Source organism: Oncorhynchus nerka, linkage group LG6, assembly GCF_034236695.1.
Source record: "Oncorhynchus nerka isolate Pitt River linkage group LG6, Oner_Uvic_2.0, whole genome shotgun sequence".
Taxonomy (NCBI): Eukaryota; Metazoa; Chordata; class Actinopteri; order Salmoniformes; family Salmonidae; genus Oncorhynchus; species Oncorhynchus nerka.
The window spans coordinates 9,889,922-9,911,828 of record NC_088401.1 but is presented as its reverse complement, the minus strand read 5'-3'; the positions used below and the strand labels follow the sequence as shown (position 1 = coordinate 9,911,828).

Genomic DNA, 21,907 nt, shown 5'->3' with positions numbered 1-21,907 from the left:
CTCTCCCTCACCCCTCCAGACTCCTTGGCACACAGCTTCAATGCTGATGTCCAGTTTGCAGGCCAATCCTGGCTTTCACGGTCTACTGATTGTGTGAAATAGGTGACATGTGATCACAGGTAATCAACTTAAAAATGGCTTATAATAATATCGTTTTTTGCTCTGGGGTGGTATTTACATTGGTTTAGGCAGTAGGTGGTCCCTTAGATGTTTTGTGTTTTGTTTTGGATTTATGTACGAGATAAGAAAGGACTTAATTAAATACCAAACTGGTCTACAGTGAGAGACATGGAGAGAGAGAGAGAGAGAGAGAGACATAGAGAGAGACATAGAGAGAGAGAGAGAGAGAGAGAGAGAGAGAGAGAGAGAATCAGAGAGAGAGAGAGAGGGAGAGTGAGAGAGAGAGAGAGAGAGAGAGAGAGAGAGAGAGCGAGAGAGAGAGAGAGAGACCGACCCTTGGGACAAGGCTTAGAATATGGATGTTTATACACTACCTGTTAACTCTCCACCCTGGTTATACTGATGACCTTGTGGGTATAGTTAACTCTCCACCCTGGGGCCTTGTGGCTATAGTTAACTCTCCACCCTGAGGCCTGTGGGTATAGTTAACTCTCCACCCTGAGGCCTGTGGCTATAGTTAACTTTCCACCCTGCGGCCTGTGGCTATAGTTAACTCTCCACCCTGCGGCCTTTGGCTTAGTTAACTCTCCACCCTGGTTATACTGATGGCCTTGTGGTTATAGTTAACTCTCCACCCTGGTTATACTGATGGCCTTGTGGGTATAGTTAACTCTCCACCCTGGGGCCTGTGGTTATAGTTAACTCTCCACCCTGGGGCCTGTGGCTATAGTTAACTCTCCACCCTGGGGCCTGTGGTTATAGTTAACTCTCCACCCTGAGGCCTGTGGCTATAGTTAACTCTCCACTCTGGGGCCTGTGGCTATAGTTAACTCTCCACCCTGAGGCCTGTGGCTATAGTTACCTCTCCAACCTGAGGCCTGTGGCGATAGTTACCTCTCCACCCTGGGGCCTTGTGGCTATAGTTAACTCTCCACCCTGGGGCCTGTGGGTATAGTTAACTCTACACCCTGGGGCCTGTGACTATAGTTAACTCTCCACCCTGAGGCCTGTGGCTATAGTTAACTTTCCACCCTGCGGCCTGTGGCTATAGTTAACTCTCCACCCTTCGGCCTTTGGCTTAGTTAACTCTCCACCCTGGTTATACTGATGGCCTTGTGGGTATAGTTAACTCTCCACCCTGGGGCCTGTGGTTATAGTTAACTCTCCACCCTGGTTATACTGATGGCCTTGTGGCTATAGTTAACTCTCCAACCTGAGGCCTGTGGCTATAGTTAACTCTCCACCCTGGGGCCTTGTGGCTATAGTTAACTCTCCACCCTGGGGCCTGTGGGTATAGTTAACTCTACACCCTGGGGCCTGTGGCTATAGTTAACTCTCCACTCTGGGGCCTGTGGGTATAGTTAACTTTCCACCCTGCGGCCTGTGGCTATAGTTAACTCTCCAACCTGCGGCCTTTGGCTTAGTTAACTCTCCACCCTGGTTATACTGATGGCCTTGTGGTTATAGTTAACTCTCCACCCTGGTTATACTGATGGCCTTGTGGGTATAGTTAACTCTCCACCCTGGGGCCTGTGGTTATAGTTAACTCTCCACACTGGTTATACTGATGGCCTTGTGGGTATAGTTAACTCTCCACCCTGGGGCCTGTGGTTATAGTTAACTCTCCACCCTGGGGCCTGTGGCTATAGTTAACTCTCCACCCTGAGGCCTGTGGCTATAGTTAACTCTCCACCCTGGGGCCTGTGTCTATAGTTAACTCTCCACCCTGAGGCCTGTGGCTATAGTTACCTCTCCAACCTGAGGCCTGTGGCTATAGGTACCTCTCCAACCTGAGGCCTGTGGCTATAGTTACCTCTCCAACCTGAGGCCTGTGGCTATAGTTACCTCTCCAACCTGAGGCCTGTGGTATAGTTACCTCTCCACCCTGAGGCCTGTGGCTATAGTTAACTCTCCACCCTGAGGCCTGTGGCTATAGTTAACTCTCCACCCTGGTTATACTGATGGCCTTGTGGCTATAGTTAACTCTCCACCCTGGTTATACTGATGGCCTTGTGGCTATAGTTAACTCTCCACCCTGGGGCCTGTGGTTATAGTTAACTCTCCACCCTAGGGCCTGTGGCTATAGTTAACTCTCCACCCTGAGGCCTGTGGCTATAGTTAACTCTCCAACCTGAGGCCTGTGGCTATAGTTAACTCTCAACCCTGGGGCCTGTGTCTATAGTTAACTCTCCACCCTGGGGCCTGTGGGTTTGGCCCATCATCGTTGGGTTAGGGGAGGGTTTGGCCCAGCATCGTCGGGTTAGGGGAGGGTTTGGCCCAGTGTTGTCCGGGTTAGGGGAGGGTTTGGCCCAGTCTTGTCCGAGTTAGGGGAGGGTTTGGCTCAGCGTTGTCCGGGTTAGGGGAGGGTTTAGCCCAGCATCGTTGGGTTAGGGGAGGGTTTAGCCCAGCATCGTCGGGTTAGGGGAGGGCTTGGCCCAGCATCGTCGGGTTAGGGGAGGGTTTGGCCCAGCATCGTCAGGTTAGGGGAGGGTTTGGCCCAGTGTTGTCCGGGTTAGCGGAGGGTTTGGCCCAGCGTTGTCCGGGTTAGGGGAGGGTTTGGCCCAGCATCGTCGGGTTAGGGGAGGGTTTGGCCCAGCGTCGTCGGGTTAAGGGAGGGTTTGGCCCAGTGTTGTCCGGGTTAGGGGAGGGTTTGGCCCAGCGTTGTCCGGGTTAGGGGAGGGTTTGGCCCAGCATCGTCGGGTTAGGGGAGGGTTTGGCCCAGCATCGTCGGGTTAGGGGAGGGTTTGTCCCAGCGTTGTCCGGGTTAGGGGAGGGTTTGGCCCAGCGTTGTCCGGGTTAGAGGAGGGTTTGGCCCAGCGTTGTCCGGGTTAGGGGAGGGTTTGGCCCAGCGTTGTCCGGGTTAGGGGAGGGTTTGGCCCAGCATCGTCGGGTTAGGGGAGGGTTTGGCCCAGCATCGTCGGGTTAGGGGAGGGTTTGGCCCAGCGTTGTCCGGGTTAGGGGAGGGTTTGGCCCAGCATTGTCCGGGTTAGGGGAGGGTTTGGCCCAGCATCGTCGGGTTGGGGGAGGGTTTGGTCCAGCGTTGTCCGGGTTAGGGGAGGGTTTGGCCCAGCGTTGTCCGGGTTAGGGGAGGTTTTGGCCCAGCATTGTCCGGGTTAGGGGAGGGTTTGGCCCAGCGCTGTCCTGGTTAGGGGAGGGTTTGGCCCAGCATCGTCGGGTTAGGGGAGGGTTTGGCCCAGCGTTGTCCGGGTTAGGGGAGGGTTTGGCCCAGCGTTGTCCGGGTTAGAGGAGGGTTTGGCCCAGCGTTGTCCGGGTTAGGGAGGGTTTGGCCCAGCGTTGTCCGGGTTAGAGGAGGGTTTGGCCCAGCGTTGTCCGGGTTAGGGGAGGGTTTGGCCCAGCGTTGTCCGGGTTAGGGGAGGGTTTGGCCCAGCATCGTCGGGTTAGGGGAGGGTTTGGCCCAGCGTTGTCCGGGTTAGGGGAGGTTTTGGCCCAGCATTGTCCGGGTTAGGGGAGGGTTTGGCCCAGCGCTGTCCTGGTTAGGGGAGGGTTTGGCCCAGCATCGTCGGGTTAGGGGAGGGTTTGGCCCAGCGTTGTCCGGGTTAGGGGAGGGTTTGGCCCAGCGTTGTCCGGGTTAGAGGAGGGTTTGGCCCAGCGTTGTCCGGGTTAGGGGAGGGTTTGGCCCAGCGTTGTCCGGGTTAGAGGAGGGTTTGGCCCAGCGTTGTCCGGGTTAGGGGAGGGTTTGGCCCAGCGTTGTCCGGGTTAGGGGAGGGTTTGGCCCAGCATCGTCGGGTTAGGGGAGGGTTTGGCCCAGCATCGTCGGGTTAGGGGAGGGTTTGGCCCAGCGTTGTCCGGGTTAGGGGAGGGTTTGGCCCAGTATTGTCCGGGTTAGGGGAGGGTTTGGCCCAGCATCGTCGGGTTGGGGGAGGGTTTGGTCCAGCGTTGTCCGGGTTAGGGGAGGGTTTGGCCCAGCGTTGTCCGGGTTAGGGAGGGTTTGGCCCAGCATTGTCCGGGTTAGGGGAGGGTTTGGCCCAGCGCTGTCCGGGTTAGGGGAGGGTTTGGCCCAGCATCGTCGGGTTGGGGGAGGGTTTGGTCCAGCGTTGTCCGGGTTAGGGGAGGGTTTGGCCCAGCGTTGTCCGGGTTAGGGGAGGGTTTGGCCCAGCATTGTCCGGGTTAGGGGAGGGTTTGGCCCTGCGCTGTCCGGGTTAGGGGAGGGTTTGGCCATCCGGGATGTCCTTGTCCCTTCATGCTCTAGAAACTCCTGTGGCTGGCCCGGCGCATGCAAGATGACACGGTCGCCAGGTGTAAGTTGTTTCCTCCGACACATTGGTGCGGCTGGCTTCCGGTTTAAGCGAGCAGTGTGTCAAGAAGCAGTAGGGCGCTTGGCAGGGTCATGTTTCGGAGCACGCGTGGCTCTCGAACTTCACCACTCCCGAGTCCGTACGGGAAGTTGCAGCGATGGGACAAGACTGTAACTACCAATTGGATACCATGAAATTGGGGAGGGAAAAGAGGATAAAACAATGAAATGGTGCACCTGATTTAACTCACATTGAGTACCCTCAAAATATCCCAGAGTATACTACCACCTCCCACCTCAACCCGAAAACCCAAACTGTTTCAGAAGTTATTATCTCTACCATTACCAGTTCAATTTCATCGCCCATTTAGGAGCAGGTTTAATTGGTGTTCAGGAAGCAGGTTTAATTGGTGTTCAGGAAGCAGGTTTAATTGGTGTTCAGGAGAAGGTTTAACTGGTGTTCAGGAGCAGGTTTAATTGGTGTTCAGGAGCAGGTTAATTGGTGTTCAGGAGCAGGTTTAATGAGATCTGCATTGCCTTTTGTTCTTATTTCCTGTCACAACAGTGAGTGCCTCACAATCTCTGCTGACATTTTTATAATCTCAGGTTGATTCGGTGATTGTCCTCCAGCTTGCTGTGCTGTAGATTGTCAATACTGCACATCCATCCATGTTTGTCTGCCTTTGCTCTTCCCGCTGCTCAGACAGCACACATGGATTCCAGGTGTTTCTTCTGTTTGTCTTCCTGATGGTACATGTTTGTTTGATTTCGCTGCCTGGCTTGGTAAACCCCCGTGGTATGAATAATAATGTACTTACCCAGCGAGTGTCTAAACTTGATTTTTCTCTGTGTCCTGTGGATGTGTGTCCTGTGCTTGAATGTCCTGTGGATGAATGTCCTGTGGATGAATGTCCTGTGGATGAATGTGCTGTGGATGAATGTGTTATGGATGTATGTCCTGTGGATGAATATCCTTGTGGGTGAATGTCCTGTGGATGAATGTCCTGTGGATGAATGTCCTGTGGATGAATGTGCTGTGGATGAATGTGTTATGGATGTATGTCCTGTGGATGAATATCCTTGTGGGTGAATGTCCTGTGGATGAATGTCCTGTGGATGAATGTGCTGTGGATGAATGTGCTGTGGATGAATGTGTTATGGATGTATGTCCTGTGGATGAATATCCTTGTGGGTGAATGTCCTGTGGATGAATGTCCTGTGGATGAATGTCCTGTGGATGAATGTCCTGTGGATGAATGTGATATGGATGAATGTCCTGTGGATGAATGTCCTGTGGTGATGTGTCAAGCTGTTTAATGAGTAGGCTAGATTCACATTCCCTTTCCCTTACTACCGCTGAAGTCTGAGACTTCTAAATCACTGTGTCTCTTTTAGAGGCTGATGGGATTACATGTTATCTGACATATGGGTTTGATGTTCTGTCTATCTTCTTCCCGCTATCACCTCATTTCCTGTGAATATGATCTGATGATCGTTAGCTTTTTGCTTTAGTACAGAGATCAATAGTCATCAAATTTGTGAGTAAAGTTAAACATATTATTTAATTAATTAATTAAATTTAATTAATTAAGTACATTTATTTTATATTATTTAACCTTTTAAATGTTCATGTTAGCTTTTTAACATCGGTACATACAATATCATACTGTGTCTATCTGCTAACTCTTAGCTATAGGAAGGGTCAGAGATAAACGGGATTTTCCCCACAACTAATCCTTCTTTGTTTCCTTTCCGCAGGGTGACATCCAGCAGCTGCTGATTGTGTCCGATCCTACAGCAGCTTATGACTACTGTGAACACTACAGCCCCGACTGTGAAACTCCTCACGGCCACACCTTACAGGCCCAGCAGCCTGAAGATCAGGTCAGTATTTCGAGTATCCCCAGTGTAAGTGACTGGACCAAGACCCATTCTGGCAGTGCCAGCACTTCATGGTTAGTCGTTATGTACCAAATCATAGATCCCAGACACACAGGACATATAAAGTCAGTCATCTCTCTTAGAGCATCATTAGAGAGGTGTGTGTCTTAGAACATCATTAGAGAGAGGGGTGTGTCTTAGATCATCATTAGAGAGAGGGGTGTGTCTTAGATCATCAGTAGAGAGAGGGGTGTGTCTTAGATCATCCTTAGAGAGGTGTGTCTTAGAACATCATTAGAGAGAGGGGTGTGTCTTAGAACATCATTAGAGGGAGGGGTGTGTCTTAGAACATCATTAGAGAGAGAGGTGTGTCTTAGAACATCATTAGAGAGGTGTGTCTAAGAACATCATTAGAGAGAGGGGTGTGTCTTAGAACATCATTAGAGAGAGGGGTGTGTCTTAGAACATCATTAGAGAGAGGGGTGTGTCTTAGAGCATCATTAGAGAGAGGGGTGTGTCTTATAACATCATTAGAGAGAGGGGTGTGTCTTAGAACATCATTACAGAGGTGTGTCTTAGATCATCAGTAGAGAGAGGGCTGTGTCTTAGAGCATCATTAGAGAGAGGGGTGTGTATTAGAACATCATTAGAGAGGTGTGTCTTAGAACATCATTAGAGAGAGGGGTGTGTCTTAGAACATCATTAGAGAGAGGGGTGTGTCTTAGAACATCATTAGATAGAGGGGTGTGTCTTAGAACATCATTAGAGAGGTGTGTCTTAGAGCATCATTAGAGGAAGGGGTGTGTCTTAGAACATCATTAGAGAGAGGGGTGTGTCTTAGAACATCATTAGAGAGAGGGGTGTGTCTTAGAACATCATTAGAGAGAGGGGTGTGTCTTAGAACATCATTAGAGAGAGGGGTGTGTCTTAGAACATAATTAGAGAGAGGGGTGTGTCTTAGAACATCATTAGAGAGAGGGGTGTGTCTTAGAACATCATTAGAGAGAGGGGTGTGTCTTAGAACATCATTAGAGAGAGGGGTGTGTCTTAGAACATCATTAGAGAGAGGGGTGTGTCTTAGAACATCATTAGAGAGAGGGGTGTGTCTTAGAACATCATTAGAGAGAGGGGTGTGTCTTAGAACATCATTAGAGAGAGGGGTGTGTCTTAGAGCATCATTAGAGAGAGGGGTGTGTCTTAGAGCATCATTAGAGAGAGGGGTGTGTCTTAGAACATCATTAGAGGGAGGGGTGTGTCTTAGAGCATCATTAGAGAGGGGTGTGTCTTAGAACATCATTAGAGAGGGGTGTGTCTTAGAACATCATTAGAGAGGGGTGTGTCTTAGAACATCATTAGAGGGAGGGGTGTGTCTTAGAGCATCATTAGAGAGAGGTGTGTGTCTTAGAGCATCATTAGAGAGGTGTGTCTTAGAACATCATTAGAGAGAGGGGTGTGTCTTAGAGCATCATTAGAGAGAGGGGTGTGTCTTAGAACATCGTTAGAGGAAGGTGTGTATTTCAACATCATTAGAGGGAGGTGTGTAATTTCAACATCATTAGAGGGAGGTGTGTAATTTCAACATCATTAGATGTATATACATATACATATCTTTAACATTAGCAGAAGAAGAAGAAGTATGGTCATTGGAGTCTTGTTGCTCCTGTTGGTCATCCAGTAACTCAGTAAGACTTCTGATGATCTCTTCAGCACACTCTTTAGCTATTTACTCCTCAATGTTATTCACCTTTTCTTTTGTTGCTTCGTTAACGGGGAATTACATCACAGTGGAAAATCTTTAAATTCCAGGCTGTGTCCAATTTGGAGAGAATAGTTCTCTTGTTCGCTAATACGTTTCACAGATCCACGAATAGAACAGAAGCCAGACCGTACGCAGTGTTATGTTTCAGAATCATAACAAAACACTCAGCCAACCACGTGCCTGAGCACCGTTCTGTAAAGTCATACATCTGACATCTGTGTTTTCCACAGATTAAACTGTATGAACTCAGCAAAAAAATAAATTCCTCTCACTGAAGTTCCACAGACATGTGACTAACAGAAATTGTTTAAAATGTGTCCCTGAACAAAGGGGGGTTAAACTCATAAGTAACAGTCACTATCTGGTGTGGCCACCAGCTGCATTAAGAACGGCAGTGCATCTCCTCCTCATGGACTGCACCAGATTTGCCAGTTCTTGCTGTGAGATGTTACCCCACTTTTTCACCAAGGCACCTGCAAGTTCCCAGATATTTCTGGGGGGATTGGCCCTAGCCCTCACCCTCCGATCCAACAGGTCCCAGACGTGCTCAATGTGATTGAGATCCGGGCTCTTCGCAGACCATGGCAGAACACTGACATTCCTGTCTTGCAGGAATTCACGCACAGAATGAGCAGTGTGGCTGGTGGCATTGTCATGCTGGAGGGTCATGTCAGGAAGAGCCTGCAGGAAGGGTACCACATGAGGGAGGAGGATGTCTTCCCTGTAACGCACAGCGTTAAGATTGCCTGCAATGACAACAAGCTCAGTCCGATGATGCTGTGACACACCGCCCCAGACCATGACAGACCCTCCACCTCCAAATTGATCCCGCTCCAGAGTACAGGCCTCGGTGTAAAGCTCATTCCCCTTGTGAGACAATCGCGACTCATCAGTAAAGAGCACTTTTTGCCAGTTCTGTCTGGTCCAGTGACGGTGGATTTGTGCCCATAGGCGACGTTGTTGCCGGTGATATCTGGTGAGGACCTGCCTTACAACGGGCCTACAAGCCCTCAGTCCACCCTCTCTCAGCCTATTGCAGACAGTCTGAGCACTGATGGAGGGAATGTGCGTTCCTGGTGTAACTCAGGCAGTTGTTGTTGCCATCCTGTAACTGTCCCGCAGATGTGATGTTTGGATGTACCGATCCTGTGCAGGTGTTGTTACACGTGGTCTGCCTCTGCGAGGACGATCAGCTGTCCGTCCTGTCTCCCTGTAGCTCTGTCTTAGGCATCTCACAGTACGGACATTGTATTGCCCTGGCCACATCTGCAGTCCTCATGCCTCCTTGGAGCATGCCTAAGGCACGTTCACGCAGATGAGCAGGGACCCTGGGCATCTTTCTTTTCGTGTTTTTCAGAGTGAGTAGAAAGGCCTCTTTAGTGTCCTACGTTTTCATAACTGTGACCTTGATTGCCTACCGTCTGTAAGCTGTTAGTGTCCTAACGACCATTCCACAGGTGCATGTTCATTAATTGTTATGGTTCATTGAACAAGCATGGGAAACAGTGTTTAAACCCTTTACAATGAAGATCTGCAAAGTTATTTTATTTTTATGAATTATCTTTGAAAGACATGGTCCAGAAAAATTGACTTTTCTTTTTTTGCTGAGTTTGGTATGATGTGACAACAAAATGCACTAAATCATTCTTATCACAAGAGCAGCAGGGTTTTCTGTTATTATGACTCATTTATACACCCATTAAAACAGAACAACACCTATTAAAAAGGACAACACCCCGTAAAACAGAACACCACCCATTAAAACAGAACAACACCCATTAAAACAGAACAACACCTATTAAAACAGAACAACACCTATTAAAACAGGACAACACCCCGTAAAACAGAACACCACCCATTAAAACAGAACAACACCTATTACAACAAAAATACACCCATTATTAAAACACTTTAAACACACAACTGAACAATAGGTTAGACCACAAGAGGGCAGACACCTCTAACAGTCTACTGTAGATAGATATGAATGTATCTTGGAGGAGAGAGACCTCTAACAGTCTACTGTAGAGATATATTAATGCCCTCACTCTCCTGGAAGCTCCAGTCCTTACCCAGAGTGCCTTGCTCTTGGTGCCTTGTCAGAGCAGTGTCAGGATGTAAATCTGCTGAGTTGGCTGGATGGGATCTTCCCTCTCTCTCTCTCTCTCTCTTTCCTCTCTCTCTCTTTCCTCTCTCTCTCTTTTCTCTCTCTCTCTCTCTTTCCTCTCTCTCTCTCTCTCTCTCTCTCGCTTTCCTCTCTCTCTCTCTCTCTCTCTCTCTCTCTCTTTCTCTCAATGTTCAATTTAAGGGGTTTTATTCGCATGGGAAACTTATGTTTACATTGTCAAACCAAGTGAAATATCTCTCTCTCTCTCTCTCCTTGGTCCCATTATCAGCTCAGCAGCTGGACTGGGTCTAACAATGATTCATCTCTGAAGGATGAAATGCTTTTAACCCATATCAAACAGTCAAGTTAAAACTCTGTTTTGTTAAAAAAAAAAAGTTAACAATGATCAAATCATGTGAAATATACATTCGGGTATACACACAGTTTACTCTACATTTTATATTGCATAGATAGATCATCATTGAATAGTCAGTTAAACATCTGGATAGAATTGTACTGCTACCGTTCATAGTAAATACTCTGTCCACTGCCCACTTCCTCTAAGTGTTTTATTCAGTTCACTGGGGATGGTGTTAATGAGAGTCAGAGAGACACATAACCCTCCTCAGTGTAACCACACGTATAAACCACATATAACTAGGGAGTTTTTCCTAGCCACCGTGCTTCTACACCTGCATTGCTTGCTGTTTGGGGTTCTATGGCTGGGTTTCTGTACAGCACTTTGAGATATCAGCTGATGTACAAAGGGCTTTATAGATAGATTTGATTTGATTTGATTTATAAACCACAGGGAAGCAAATCCAGCAGGAAGGTACACATTTTTTTCCTCCTTTATTTAACTAGGCAAGTCAGTTAAGAACAAATTCTTATTTTCAATGACGGCCTAGGAAGAGTGGGTTAACTGCCTGTTCAGGGGCAGAACGACAGATTTGTGCCTTGTCAGCTTGGGGGTTTGATCTTCCGGTTACTAGTCCAACGCTCTAACCACTAGACTACCTGCCGCCTCTACACTCTAACCACTAGGCTACCCTGCCACCTCTACACTCTAACCACTAGGCTACCTGCTGCCTCTACACTCTAACCACTAGGCTACCTGCCGCCTCTACACTCTAACCACTAGGCTACCCTGCTGCCTCTACACTCTAACCACTAGGCTACCTGCCTATAAATCAAACCATTGCTATGAGTGCCAGGTTCCACTACCAACCCTCAGCTTTACTTCATGCAGCTGGTACTTCTCATAGCTTTCCCTGATGTACATCTCAGCTTTACTACATGCAGCTGGTACTTCTCATAGCTTTCCCTGATGTACATCTCATGCAGCTGGTACTTCTCATAGCTTTTACATCTCAGCTTTCATGCAGCTGGTACTTCTCATAGCTTTCCCTGATGTACATCTCAGCTTTACTTCATGCAGCTGGTACTTCTCATAGCTTTCCCTGATGTACATCTCAGCTTTACTTCATGCAGCTGGTACTTCTCATAGCTTTCCCTGATGTACATCTCAGCTTTACTTCATGCAGCTGGTACTTCTCATAGCTTTCTGATGTACCTGATGTACATCTCAGCTTTACTTCATGCAGCTGGTACTTCTCATAGCTTTCCCTGATGTACATCTCAGCTTTACTTCATGCAGCTGGTACTTCTCATAGCTTTCCCTGATGTACATCTCAGCTTTACTTCATGCAGCTGGTACTTCTCATAGCTTTCCCTGATGTACATCTCAGCTTTACTTCATGCAGCTGGTACTTCTCATAGCTTTCCCTGATGTACATCTCAGCTTTACTACATGCAGCTGGTACTTCTCATAGCTTTCCCTGATGTACATCTCAGCTTTACTTCATGCATGCAGCTGGTACATCTCAGCTTTCATGCAGCTGGCTTTTAGCCCTGATGTACATCTCAGCTTTACTTCATGCAGCTGGTACTTCTCATAGCTTTCCCTGATGTACATCTCAGCTTTACTTCATGCAGCTGGTACTTCTCATAGCTTTCCCTGATGTACATCTCAGCTTTACTTCATGCAGCTGGTACTTCTCATAGCTTTCCCTGATGTACATCTCAGCTTTACTACATGCAGCTGGTACTTCTCATAGCTTTCCCTGATGTACATCTCAGCTTTACTTCATGCAGCTGGTACTTCTCATAGCTTTCCCTGATGTACATCTCAGCTTTACTTCATGCAGCTGGTATTATAGCTTTCCTGAAAATCTCAGCCCCACCTGTTTATAAAACTTTAGCTCTACATGGACTTCTCATAGCTCTATACATCTCAGCTTTACTCATGCAGCTGGTATTTATTTTCATGTTTCAGTTTATCATGCAGCTGGTACTCATAGCTTTCCCTTAACATCCAGCTTTACTTTGTAGTTGTGTTGTTTAAAAGTAGACTCGGCGATGTCACATAGATGCAGATAGTACATCTCAGCTTTACTTCATGCAGCATCATGGGCTTTCTGATGTACATCTCAGCTTTACGAATGCAGTGTACTTTGAAGCACCTGATGTACATCTCAGCTTTACTTCATGCAGCTGGTACTTTTTGGCTTCCCCTGGCATCTCAGCTTTACTTCATGCAGCTGGTACTTCTCATAACCTGATGCATCTCAGCTTTACTTCATGCTGGTACTCATCTCAATATCTCCTGATGTACATCTCAGCTTTACTCATGCAGCTGGTACTTCTCATAGCTTTCCCTGAGTACATCTCAGCTTTACTTCATGCAGCTGGTATCACTGATTTTGATATTAGCCTATCAGCTTTACTTCATGCAGCTGGTATTTAGCTTTCCCTGATGTACTGTGCAGCTACACATCAGTTTTATAATGTACATCTCAGCTTTACTTCATGCAGCTGGTACCGTTAGGCTGATGTACAAGCTTTACACAGCATGTCATAGCTTCCTGAGACAATACTTTGATGACTTATACAATATGACATTCTAATTACATTGTACAAGATTATTCATCTTTTGTTATTGGATAATGCAAATCTAATGAGTGTTATTTTCAGACAGGTTTTAATTCATAATATGTACAGTACAGTACAGGTTATGTTTATATCACCTTTTGTTTTTGCCGAGAAATAGATTTTTCTCTGTTATGCTAATGCTAACGCTAACATGCTAACGCTAACATTTCTCCCTCTCCCCCTCCAGTACACTACTACTGATGACTTAGATTACAGTCAGTTTTATGATTATTCTGAAGGAGAGACAGACTTCATGCACTGTTCCAACAGACTGGTACTTCTCATAGCTTTCCCTGATGTACATCTCAGCTTTACTACAGCAGCTGGTACTTTCATAGTAGTGACCCATGCAGCTGGTACTTCTCATAGCTTTAAACAAAACATCTCAGCTTTAACATGAGCTTGTTTTGTCCTGATGGTGTCTGGTACCATAGCTTTCCCTGATGTACATCTCAGCTTTGTATTATCTTTTAAAACACCCCCCCCCTTTCCCATGGACTCTATTGCTGGTCTTAGTATTTATTTTCATGTCTTGTGTTATGTCAATCAAACTTGTAATCTTATTGTTTAAAAGTAGCCCGATGTCCATAGATGCAGATAGTCACATAGTGGCGGATGCCAGCTTTTGATTGGTTTGTCTTATGTTCAGGTTTGTGTCTCAGGTTGAAAGCAATTTCTGGTGTTGATGTTTACTCTTCAACCCCCACCCTTCCTCTGATAAAATCAAATCAAATGAAATTGGTCACATACACATGGTTAGCAGATGTTAATGGTCACATTGTTAGCAGATGTTTATGGTCACATGGTTATTCAGATGTTAATTCAATGTTATTTTCAGATGTTTTAATTCATATGGTTAGCAGATGTTAATGGTCACATGGTTAGAAATAGATGTTAATGCTAACGTAACAGCAGATGTTAATAGATTACAGTCAGTTTTATGATTATTCTGAAGGAGAGACAGAGGTTCCAACAGACAGATGTTAATGGTAAACAAAACACTGGAGAAAGATGTTGTTTGGTCACATGGTGTCAGATGCCAAATGGTCACATGGTTAGCAGTATGTGTTAATGGTCACAAATGGTTATTGTCAGCTATACGTCCGCCTTTGTTAATGGTCGGATGCCAGGTTTGATTGGTTTGATGTTAATGGTCTCAGGTTGAAAGCAATTTCAGATGTTAATGGTCAACCCCCACCCTTCCTCTGGTAAAATCAAATCAAATGAAATGGTTAGCAGATGTTAATGGTCACATGGTTAGCAGATGTTTATGGTCACATGCAGATGTTAACATGGTTAGCAGATGTTAATGGTCACATGGTTAGCAGATGTTAATGGTCACATGGTTAGCAGATGTTAATGGTCACATGGTTAGCAGATGTTAATGGTCACATGGTTAGCAGATGTTAATGGTCACATGGTTAGCAGATGTTAATGGTCACATGGTTAGCAGATGTTAATGGTCACATGGTTAGCAGATGTTAATGGTCACATGGTTAGCAGATGTTAATGGTCACATGGTTAGCAGATGTTAATGGTCACATGGTTAGCAGATGTTAATGGTCACATGGTTAGCAGATGTTAATGGTCACATGGTTAGCAGATGTTAATGGTCACATGGTTAGCAGATGTTAATGGTCACATGGTTAGCAGATGTTAATGGTCACATGGTTAGCAGATGTTAATGGTCACATGGTTAGCAGATGTTAATGGTCACATGGTTAGCAGATGTTAATGGTCACATGGTTTAATGGTCACATGGTTAGCAGATGTTAATGGTCACATGGTTAGCAGATGTTAATGGTCACATGGTTAGCAGATGTTAATGGTCACATGGTTAGCAGATGTTAATGGTCACATGGTTAGCAGATGTTAATGGTCACATGGTTAGCAGATGTTAATGGTCACATGGTTAGCAGATGTTAATGGTCACATGGTTAGCAGATGTTAATGGTCACATGGTTAGCAGATGTTAATGGTCACATGGTTAGCAGATGTTAATGGTCACATGGTTAGCAGATGTTAATGGTCACATGGTTAGCAGATGTTAATGGTCACATGGTTAGCAGATGTTAATGGTCACATGGTTAGCAGATGTTAATGGTCACATGGTTAGCAGATGTTAATGGTCACATGGTTAGCAGATGTTAATGGTCACATGGTTAGCAGATGTTAATGGTCACATGGTTAGCAGATGTTAATGGTCACATGGTTAGCAGATGTTAATGGTCACATGGTTAGCAGATGTTAATGGTCACATGGTTAGCAGATGTTAATGGTTACATGGTTAGCAGATGTTAATGGTCACATGGTTAGCAGATGTTAATGGTCACATGGTTAGCAGATGTTAATGGTCACATGGTTAGCAGATGTTAATGGTCACATGGTTAGCAGATGTTAATGGTCACATGGTTAGCAGATGTTAATGGTCACATGGTTAGCAGATGTTAATGGTCACATGGTTAGCAGATGTTAATGGTCACATGGTTAGCAGTCTGATGGCCTTGAGATAGGAGCTGTTTAACAGTCTGATGGAGATAGAAGCTGTTTAACAGTCTGATGGAGATAGAAGCTGTTTAACAGTCTGATGGCCTTGAGATAGAAGCTGTTTAACAGTCTGATGGCCTTGAGATAGAAGCTGTTTAACAGTCTGATGGCCTTGAAATAGCAGCTGTTTATCAGTCTGATGGCCTTGAGATAGGAGCTGTTTATCAGTCTGATGGCCTTGAGATAGAAGCTGTTTAACAGTCTGATGGCCTTGAGATAGGAGCTGTTTATCAGTCTGATGGCCTTGAGATAGGAGCTGTTTTTCAGTCTCTCGGTCCCAGCTTTGATGCACCTGTACTCACTGACCTCACCTTCTGGATGATAGTGGGGTGAACAGGCACTGGGGTGAACAGGCATCTTTTTGGCCTTCTCAGTGTCGTCTTGATTTTCTATCACTATAACCTTTTTCCAGAGAAAGAAACGTAGTGTTTACATGAAAAAGAAAAGGGCCCGAAAGTCCCTTAAGTCTAAGGCTAAAAGCCCCTAATGTTCCTGGCCTCTAGAAAGCCAGCAGATAAAAAGGTTAGCGGTCGCTAAGAAGAAGACACAGATGGATGACTATCAAGCAGCGGTCGGTGTAGTTCCGGCGCAGAGTATTAGTGGTGACAGCATCAGTAAAAAATAAAACACATCAGATCACATCCAGATCTCTTCCTCTGACATTTTCTGGATGGAAATCTGTGATGCTAGACTGGAAGCTATAGCTAACTTCCACCTTCCTACCAGTCTATCTCTCTCTCTCTAGACCCAGCAGAGTTGGAGCCAGCTGAACAGACTGCTCCTTCTGTGTTAACCTGCTTCTCTGTTCTTCTCCTTCTTTCCATTTTTGCTGATGCGACACAACTTCAGCTAAACAATGTAGACGGAGAATACACAGACTATACTGACAGTGAGCTTGACTACGGAACTGTAGAGGATACTCAGACTCAGTCTCCCATTGCCACCGGTGGACCGAACCAGGTAACTTTTAGATTTTCATATTTTATTTACTTTTTATTCTAAGAAAGAAAGTGCAGTATTTGGAAAGTGAAAGAGACAATGAAGACCTATGAGCTAAGGAAGAATATGGTATGAAATAACAAAGACAAAACAATTCAAAAGCAATTGTTCTGTTTTGAACTTTTCTATTGACAATGGCAGATCCATTGGACAGAGAAGATTAAACATCAGAAGCAATATGTCATGCATCATTTCATTCAATACACCTTAATACTATCCAGTCACATTTAGTCTCAGATACATGCAAATAATGTGTAGCTTTATGTTGTTTAAGTCAAGTTTGACTAAGGTTGCAGTTTCCTAAGTATCAATGTAACGGCTTTCTTCCTGGGAAGGAGAGGCAGACCAAAATGCAGCGTGGTTATTTATAAACATCTTTAATGAAAGATGAAAACGTGAACACTATACAAAATAAGAAACCGTGGAAAAACCGAAACAGTCCTAACTGGTGCTAAACACAGAGACAGGAACAATCACCCACAAGATACCTAAAGAATATGGCTGCCTAAATATGGTTCCCAATCAGAGACAACGATAAACACCTGCCTCTGATTGAGAACCACTCCAGGCAACCATAGACTTACCTAGAACACTCAACTGAACACAACCCCATAGACTACAAAACCCCTAGACAAAACAAGACACATAAATCACCCACGTCACACCCTGACCTAACCAACATAATAAAGACAACACAGAATACTAAGGCCAGGGCGTGACAATCAAATAAATATGCATGTGCTTTACACTTCATCAACAGTCAACGTAGATGGTACTGATATATATTGTTGGGTCATTTTAGTACATTGAAAAAAATAATAGAATGGTTATCTGTCTTCCTCAGGTTTTATATATTAGATGGCAATGGTATTATAATGGTATTATAATGGTAATGATATTATAATGGTATAATAATGGTAGTATATTGGTATTATAATGGTATTAAAATGGTATTATAATGGTAATGGTATTATAATGGTAATGGTATTATAATGGTATTAAAATGGTAATGGTATTATAATGGTATTATAATTATAATGGTATTATAATAGTATTATACTGGTATTATAATGGTAATGGTATTATAATGGTATAATAATGGTATTATAATGGTATAATAATGGTAGTATATTGGTATTATAATGGTATTAAAATGGTATTATAATGGTAATGGTATTATAATGGTAATGGTATTATAATGGTAATTGTATTATAATGGTATTACAATGGTATTACAATGGTATTATAATGGTAATGGTATTATAATGGTATTACGATGGTATTACAATGGTATCACAATGGTATTATAATGGTAATGGTATTATAATGGTATTACAATGGTATTACAATGGTATTATAATGGTAATGGTATTATAATGGTATTATAATGGTATAAAAATGGTATTATAATGGTATAATAATGGTATTATATTTGTATTATAATGGTATTAAAATGGTATTATAATGGAATAACAGACAGGGTATTTTGGCCATTTAAGTTGTTCTGGTATACTCATACGCAATAATAACTTTTTCTGCAATTAACTGGAAATAAAAAATAAGCTAGGAATATATTTCACGGTCTGTTTTTGAATTATAAAAGGCATTTGTCTTTAGTCTGTGTGGGTCCAAGATGTTGCTAGTGGCATTTTTGTAGTAGGAACCACACAGGGTTAACAGAATAACAACAAAAACATCCAGAAAAACACATGTCAAAAATGTTGTAAATTTGATTTGCATTTTAATGAGGGAAATAAGTATTTGACACCCTTTCAATCAGAATGATTTCTGGCACCCAGGTGTCTTTTATATGGGTAACGAGCTGAGATTAGGAGCACACTCTTAAAGGGATTGCTCCTAATCTCAGTTTGTTACCTGTATAAACGACACCTGTCCACAGAAGCAATCAATCAATCAGATTCCAAACTCTCCACCATGGCCAAGGCCAAAGAGCTCTCCAAGGATGTCAGGGACATTGTAGATTGTAGACCTACACAAGGCTGGAATAGGCTACAAGACCATCACCAAGCAGCTTGGTGAGAAGGTGACAACAGGTGTTGTGATTATTCGCAAATGGAAGAAACACAAAAGAACTGTCAATCTCCCTCGGCCTGGGGCTCCATGAAAGATCTCACCTCGTGGAGTTGCAATAATCATGAGAACGGTGAGGAATCAGCCCAGAACTACACGGGAGGATCTTGTCAATGATCTCAAGGCAGCTGAGACCATAGTCACCAAGAAAACAATTGGTAACACACTACACCGTGAAGGACTGAAATCCTGCAGCGCCCACAAGGTCCCCCTGCTCAAGAAAGCACATATACATGCCCGTCTGAAGTTTGCCAATGAACATCTGAATGATTCAGAGGACAACTGGGTGAAATTGGTGTGGTCAGATGAGACCAAAATGGAGCTCTTTGGCATCAACTCAACTCGCCGTGTTTGGAGGAGGAGAAATGCTGCCTGTGACCCCAAGAACACCATCCCCGCTGTCAAACATGGAGATGGAAACATTATGCTTTGGGGGTGTTTTTCTGCTAAGGGGACAGGACAACTTCACCGCATCAAAGGGACGATGGACGGGGCCATGTACAGACAAATCTTGGTTGAGAACCTTCTTCCCTCAGCCAGGGCATTGAAAATGGGTCGTGGATGGGTATTCCAGCATGACAATGACCCAAAACACATGGCCAAGGCAACAAAGGAGTGGCTCAAGAAGAAGCACATTAAGGTCCTGGAGTGGCCTAGCCAGTCTGTGGAAGGAGCTGAATGTTCGAGTTGCCAAACGTCAGCCTCGAAACCTTATTGACTTGGAGAAGTTCTGCAAAGAGGAGTGAGACAAAATCCCTCCTGAGATGTGTGCAAACCTGGTGGCCAACTACATGAAACGTCTGACCTCTGATTGCCAACAAGGGTTTTGCCACCAAGTACTAAGTCATGTTTTGCAGAGGGATCAAATACTTATTTCCCGCATTAAAATGCAAATCAATTTATAACATTTTTGACATGCGTTTTTCTGGATTTGTTTGTGGTTATTCTGTCTCTCACTGTTCCAATAAACCTACCATTAAAATTATAGACTGATCATTTCATTGTCAGTGGGCAAACATACAAAATCAGCAAGGGATCAAATACTTTTCCCCCTCACTCTATATGTAGCATAACACAGTTAGATAAACATTACATAGAGTCACAGACAATAGTTTACAGTTTGCTTCACTGTAAGAGACCAGTCTTCAACATAACGACATACAGACATGCAGTGAAATGAAACAATAGCTGTAATTACACACTCGTGAAGTTGTTTCAACATCTCACCAACAAACAGATTTTCCACTAAAGTAAATGGAACTTGAATAAGGTGTTACCACGTTGCCATAGCGTTCACCACGTGTCACAATGCCGGATTCATTTTGACCTGGCAAGGCTAATAAAGCTGTATAACATTACATAGACTGTAGCCTGCTCTAGCTACCTATGCCCCACTAACAACCCTGTTTCCTCCGTTGCTCATCTCTCCACCCGCCTCGTCCCATCAATGCTCCCCTGTTTGGGTAACATAAGGCAGCGGAGGAGGAGATGGTTGCCGGTGACTACGTGGTCACTGGAGCCACCCCACTGGGTCAGGAGCCCCCCGCTGTCCCCGAGGCTGGCCTGGACAGTGTGGACCCCGGAGTGGACGAGTATGACTTTAAGGAGTATGACCTAGGGGGCGAGTTGGACAATAAGCAGTATGAGTACGGGGTGTATGATGAGAATGGCAATGAGCTACCAAACCCCACTGGTACCGCCGAAGAAGAGGTGGGGCTGGGGGTTCCCGCGGAAACGGAGGAACTCGCCCAGACTGCCGTAAGTATGGCAACGCTCTCCCCCGAATTTAGACTGACCGAGGGGTGTGTGTATGAACTGACCGAGGGGTGTGTGTATGAACTGACCGAGGGGTGTGTGTATGAACTGACCGAGGGTGTGTGTATGAACTAACCGAGGGGTGTGTGTATGAACTGACCGATGGGTGTGTGTATGAACTGACCGAGGGGTGTGTGTATGAACTGACGAGGGGTGTGTGTATGAACTGACCGAGGGGTGTGTGTATGAACTGACCGAGGGGTGTGTATGAACTGACCGAGGGGTGTGTGTATGAACTGACCGATGGGTTTGTGTATGAACTGACCGATGGGTGTGTGTATGAACTGACCGATGGGTGTGTGTATGAACTGACGAGGGGTGTGTGTATGAACCAGGGTCGTGGAGTCCCACTCTGGCTTACAGGCTCTCACCTCAGATACATTGTTGCTCTAGTTTGTGTCTTGTCTTGGCATGGGGAGTCTACCTTGCCATGGGGAGTTTGTCTTTCTTGGGGAGTTTGTCTTGGCTTGGGGAGTTTGTCTTGGCTTGGGGAGTTTGTCTTGGCTTGGGGAGTTTGTCTTGGCTTGGGGAGTTTATCTGGCTTGGGGAGTTTATCTGGCTTGGGGAGTTTGTCTGTCTTCGGGAGTTTGTCTGGCTCGGGGAGTTTGTCTGGCTCGGGGAGTTTGTCTGTCTTGGGGAGTTTGTCTGTCTTGGGGAGTTTGCCTGTCTTGGGGAGTTTGTCTGTCTTGGGGAGGTTGTCTGTCTTGGGGAGTTTGTCTGTCATTGTCATGCTGTGTTTGTGGAGCCTGTCTTAGTTTGAAACATCCACCCCACTTTTCAGTCTGTGAATGTGTTTCTGTCCTCTATATGTAGGTCAGGCGTTAACACGTATGTACACGTACACACTAACACACACTCAGATCCAGCACTACTACAACTCCACGTCTCCCTCTCTCTACTTATTTTACACCACCCAGCTCCATCCTATAACCACACCACCACCCAGCTCCATCCTATAACCACACCACCACCCAGCTCCATCCTATAACCACCACCCAGCACCATCCTATAACCACCACCCAGCTCCATCCTATAGTATAACCACCACCCAGCTCCATCCTACAGTATATCCACCACCCAGCTCCATCATATAACCACCACCCAGCTCCATCCCATAACCACCACCCAGCTCCATCCTATAACCACCACCCAGCTCCATCCTATAACCACCACCCAGCTTCATCCTACAGTATAACCACCACCCAGCTCCATCCTATAACCACCACCCAGCTTCATCATATAACCACCACCCAGCTTCATCCTACAGTATAACCACCACCCAGCTTCATCCTATAACCACCACCCAGCTTCATCCTACAGTATAACCACCACCCAGCTCCAT

At 45.3% G+C, this 21,907-nt stretch overlaps 1 protein-coding gene across 1 annotated transcript in view; it reads left to right on the top strand.

The window, feature by feature from the left end:
- The window catches only part of LOC115131014 (collagen alpha-1(XI) chain-like), a 256,495-nt gene that overhangs the window by 70,513 nt on the left and 164,075 nt on the right, over positions 1-21,907 (top strand). The window contains exons 5-7 of the mRNA XM_065019254.1: positions 6,134-6,259; positions 16,510-16,620; positions 20,224-20,508. Coding sequence (XP_064875326.1) covers positions 6,134-6,259; positions 16,510-16,620; positions 20,224-20,508 — 522 coding nt within the window. The remainder of the gene's footprint in view (positions 1-6,133; positions 6,260-16,509; positions 16,621-20,223; positions 20,509-21,907) is intronic.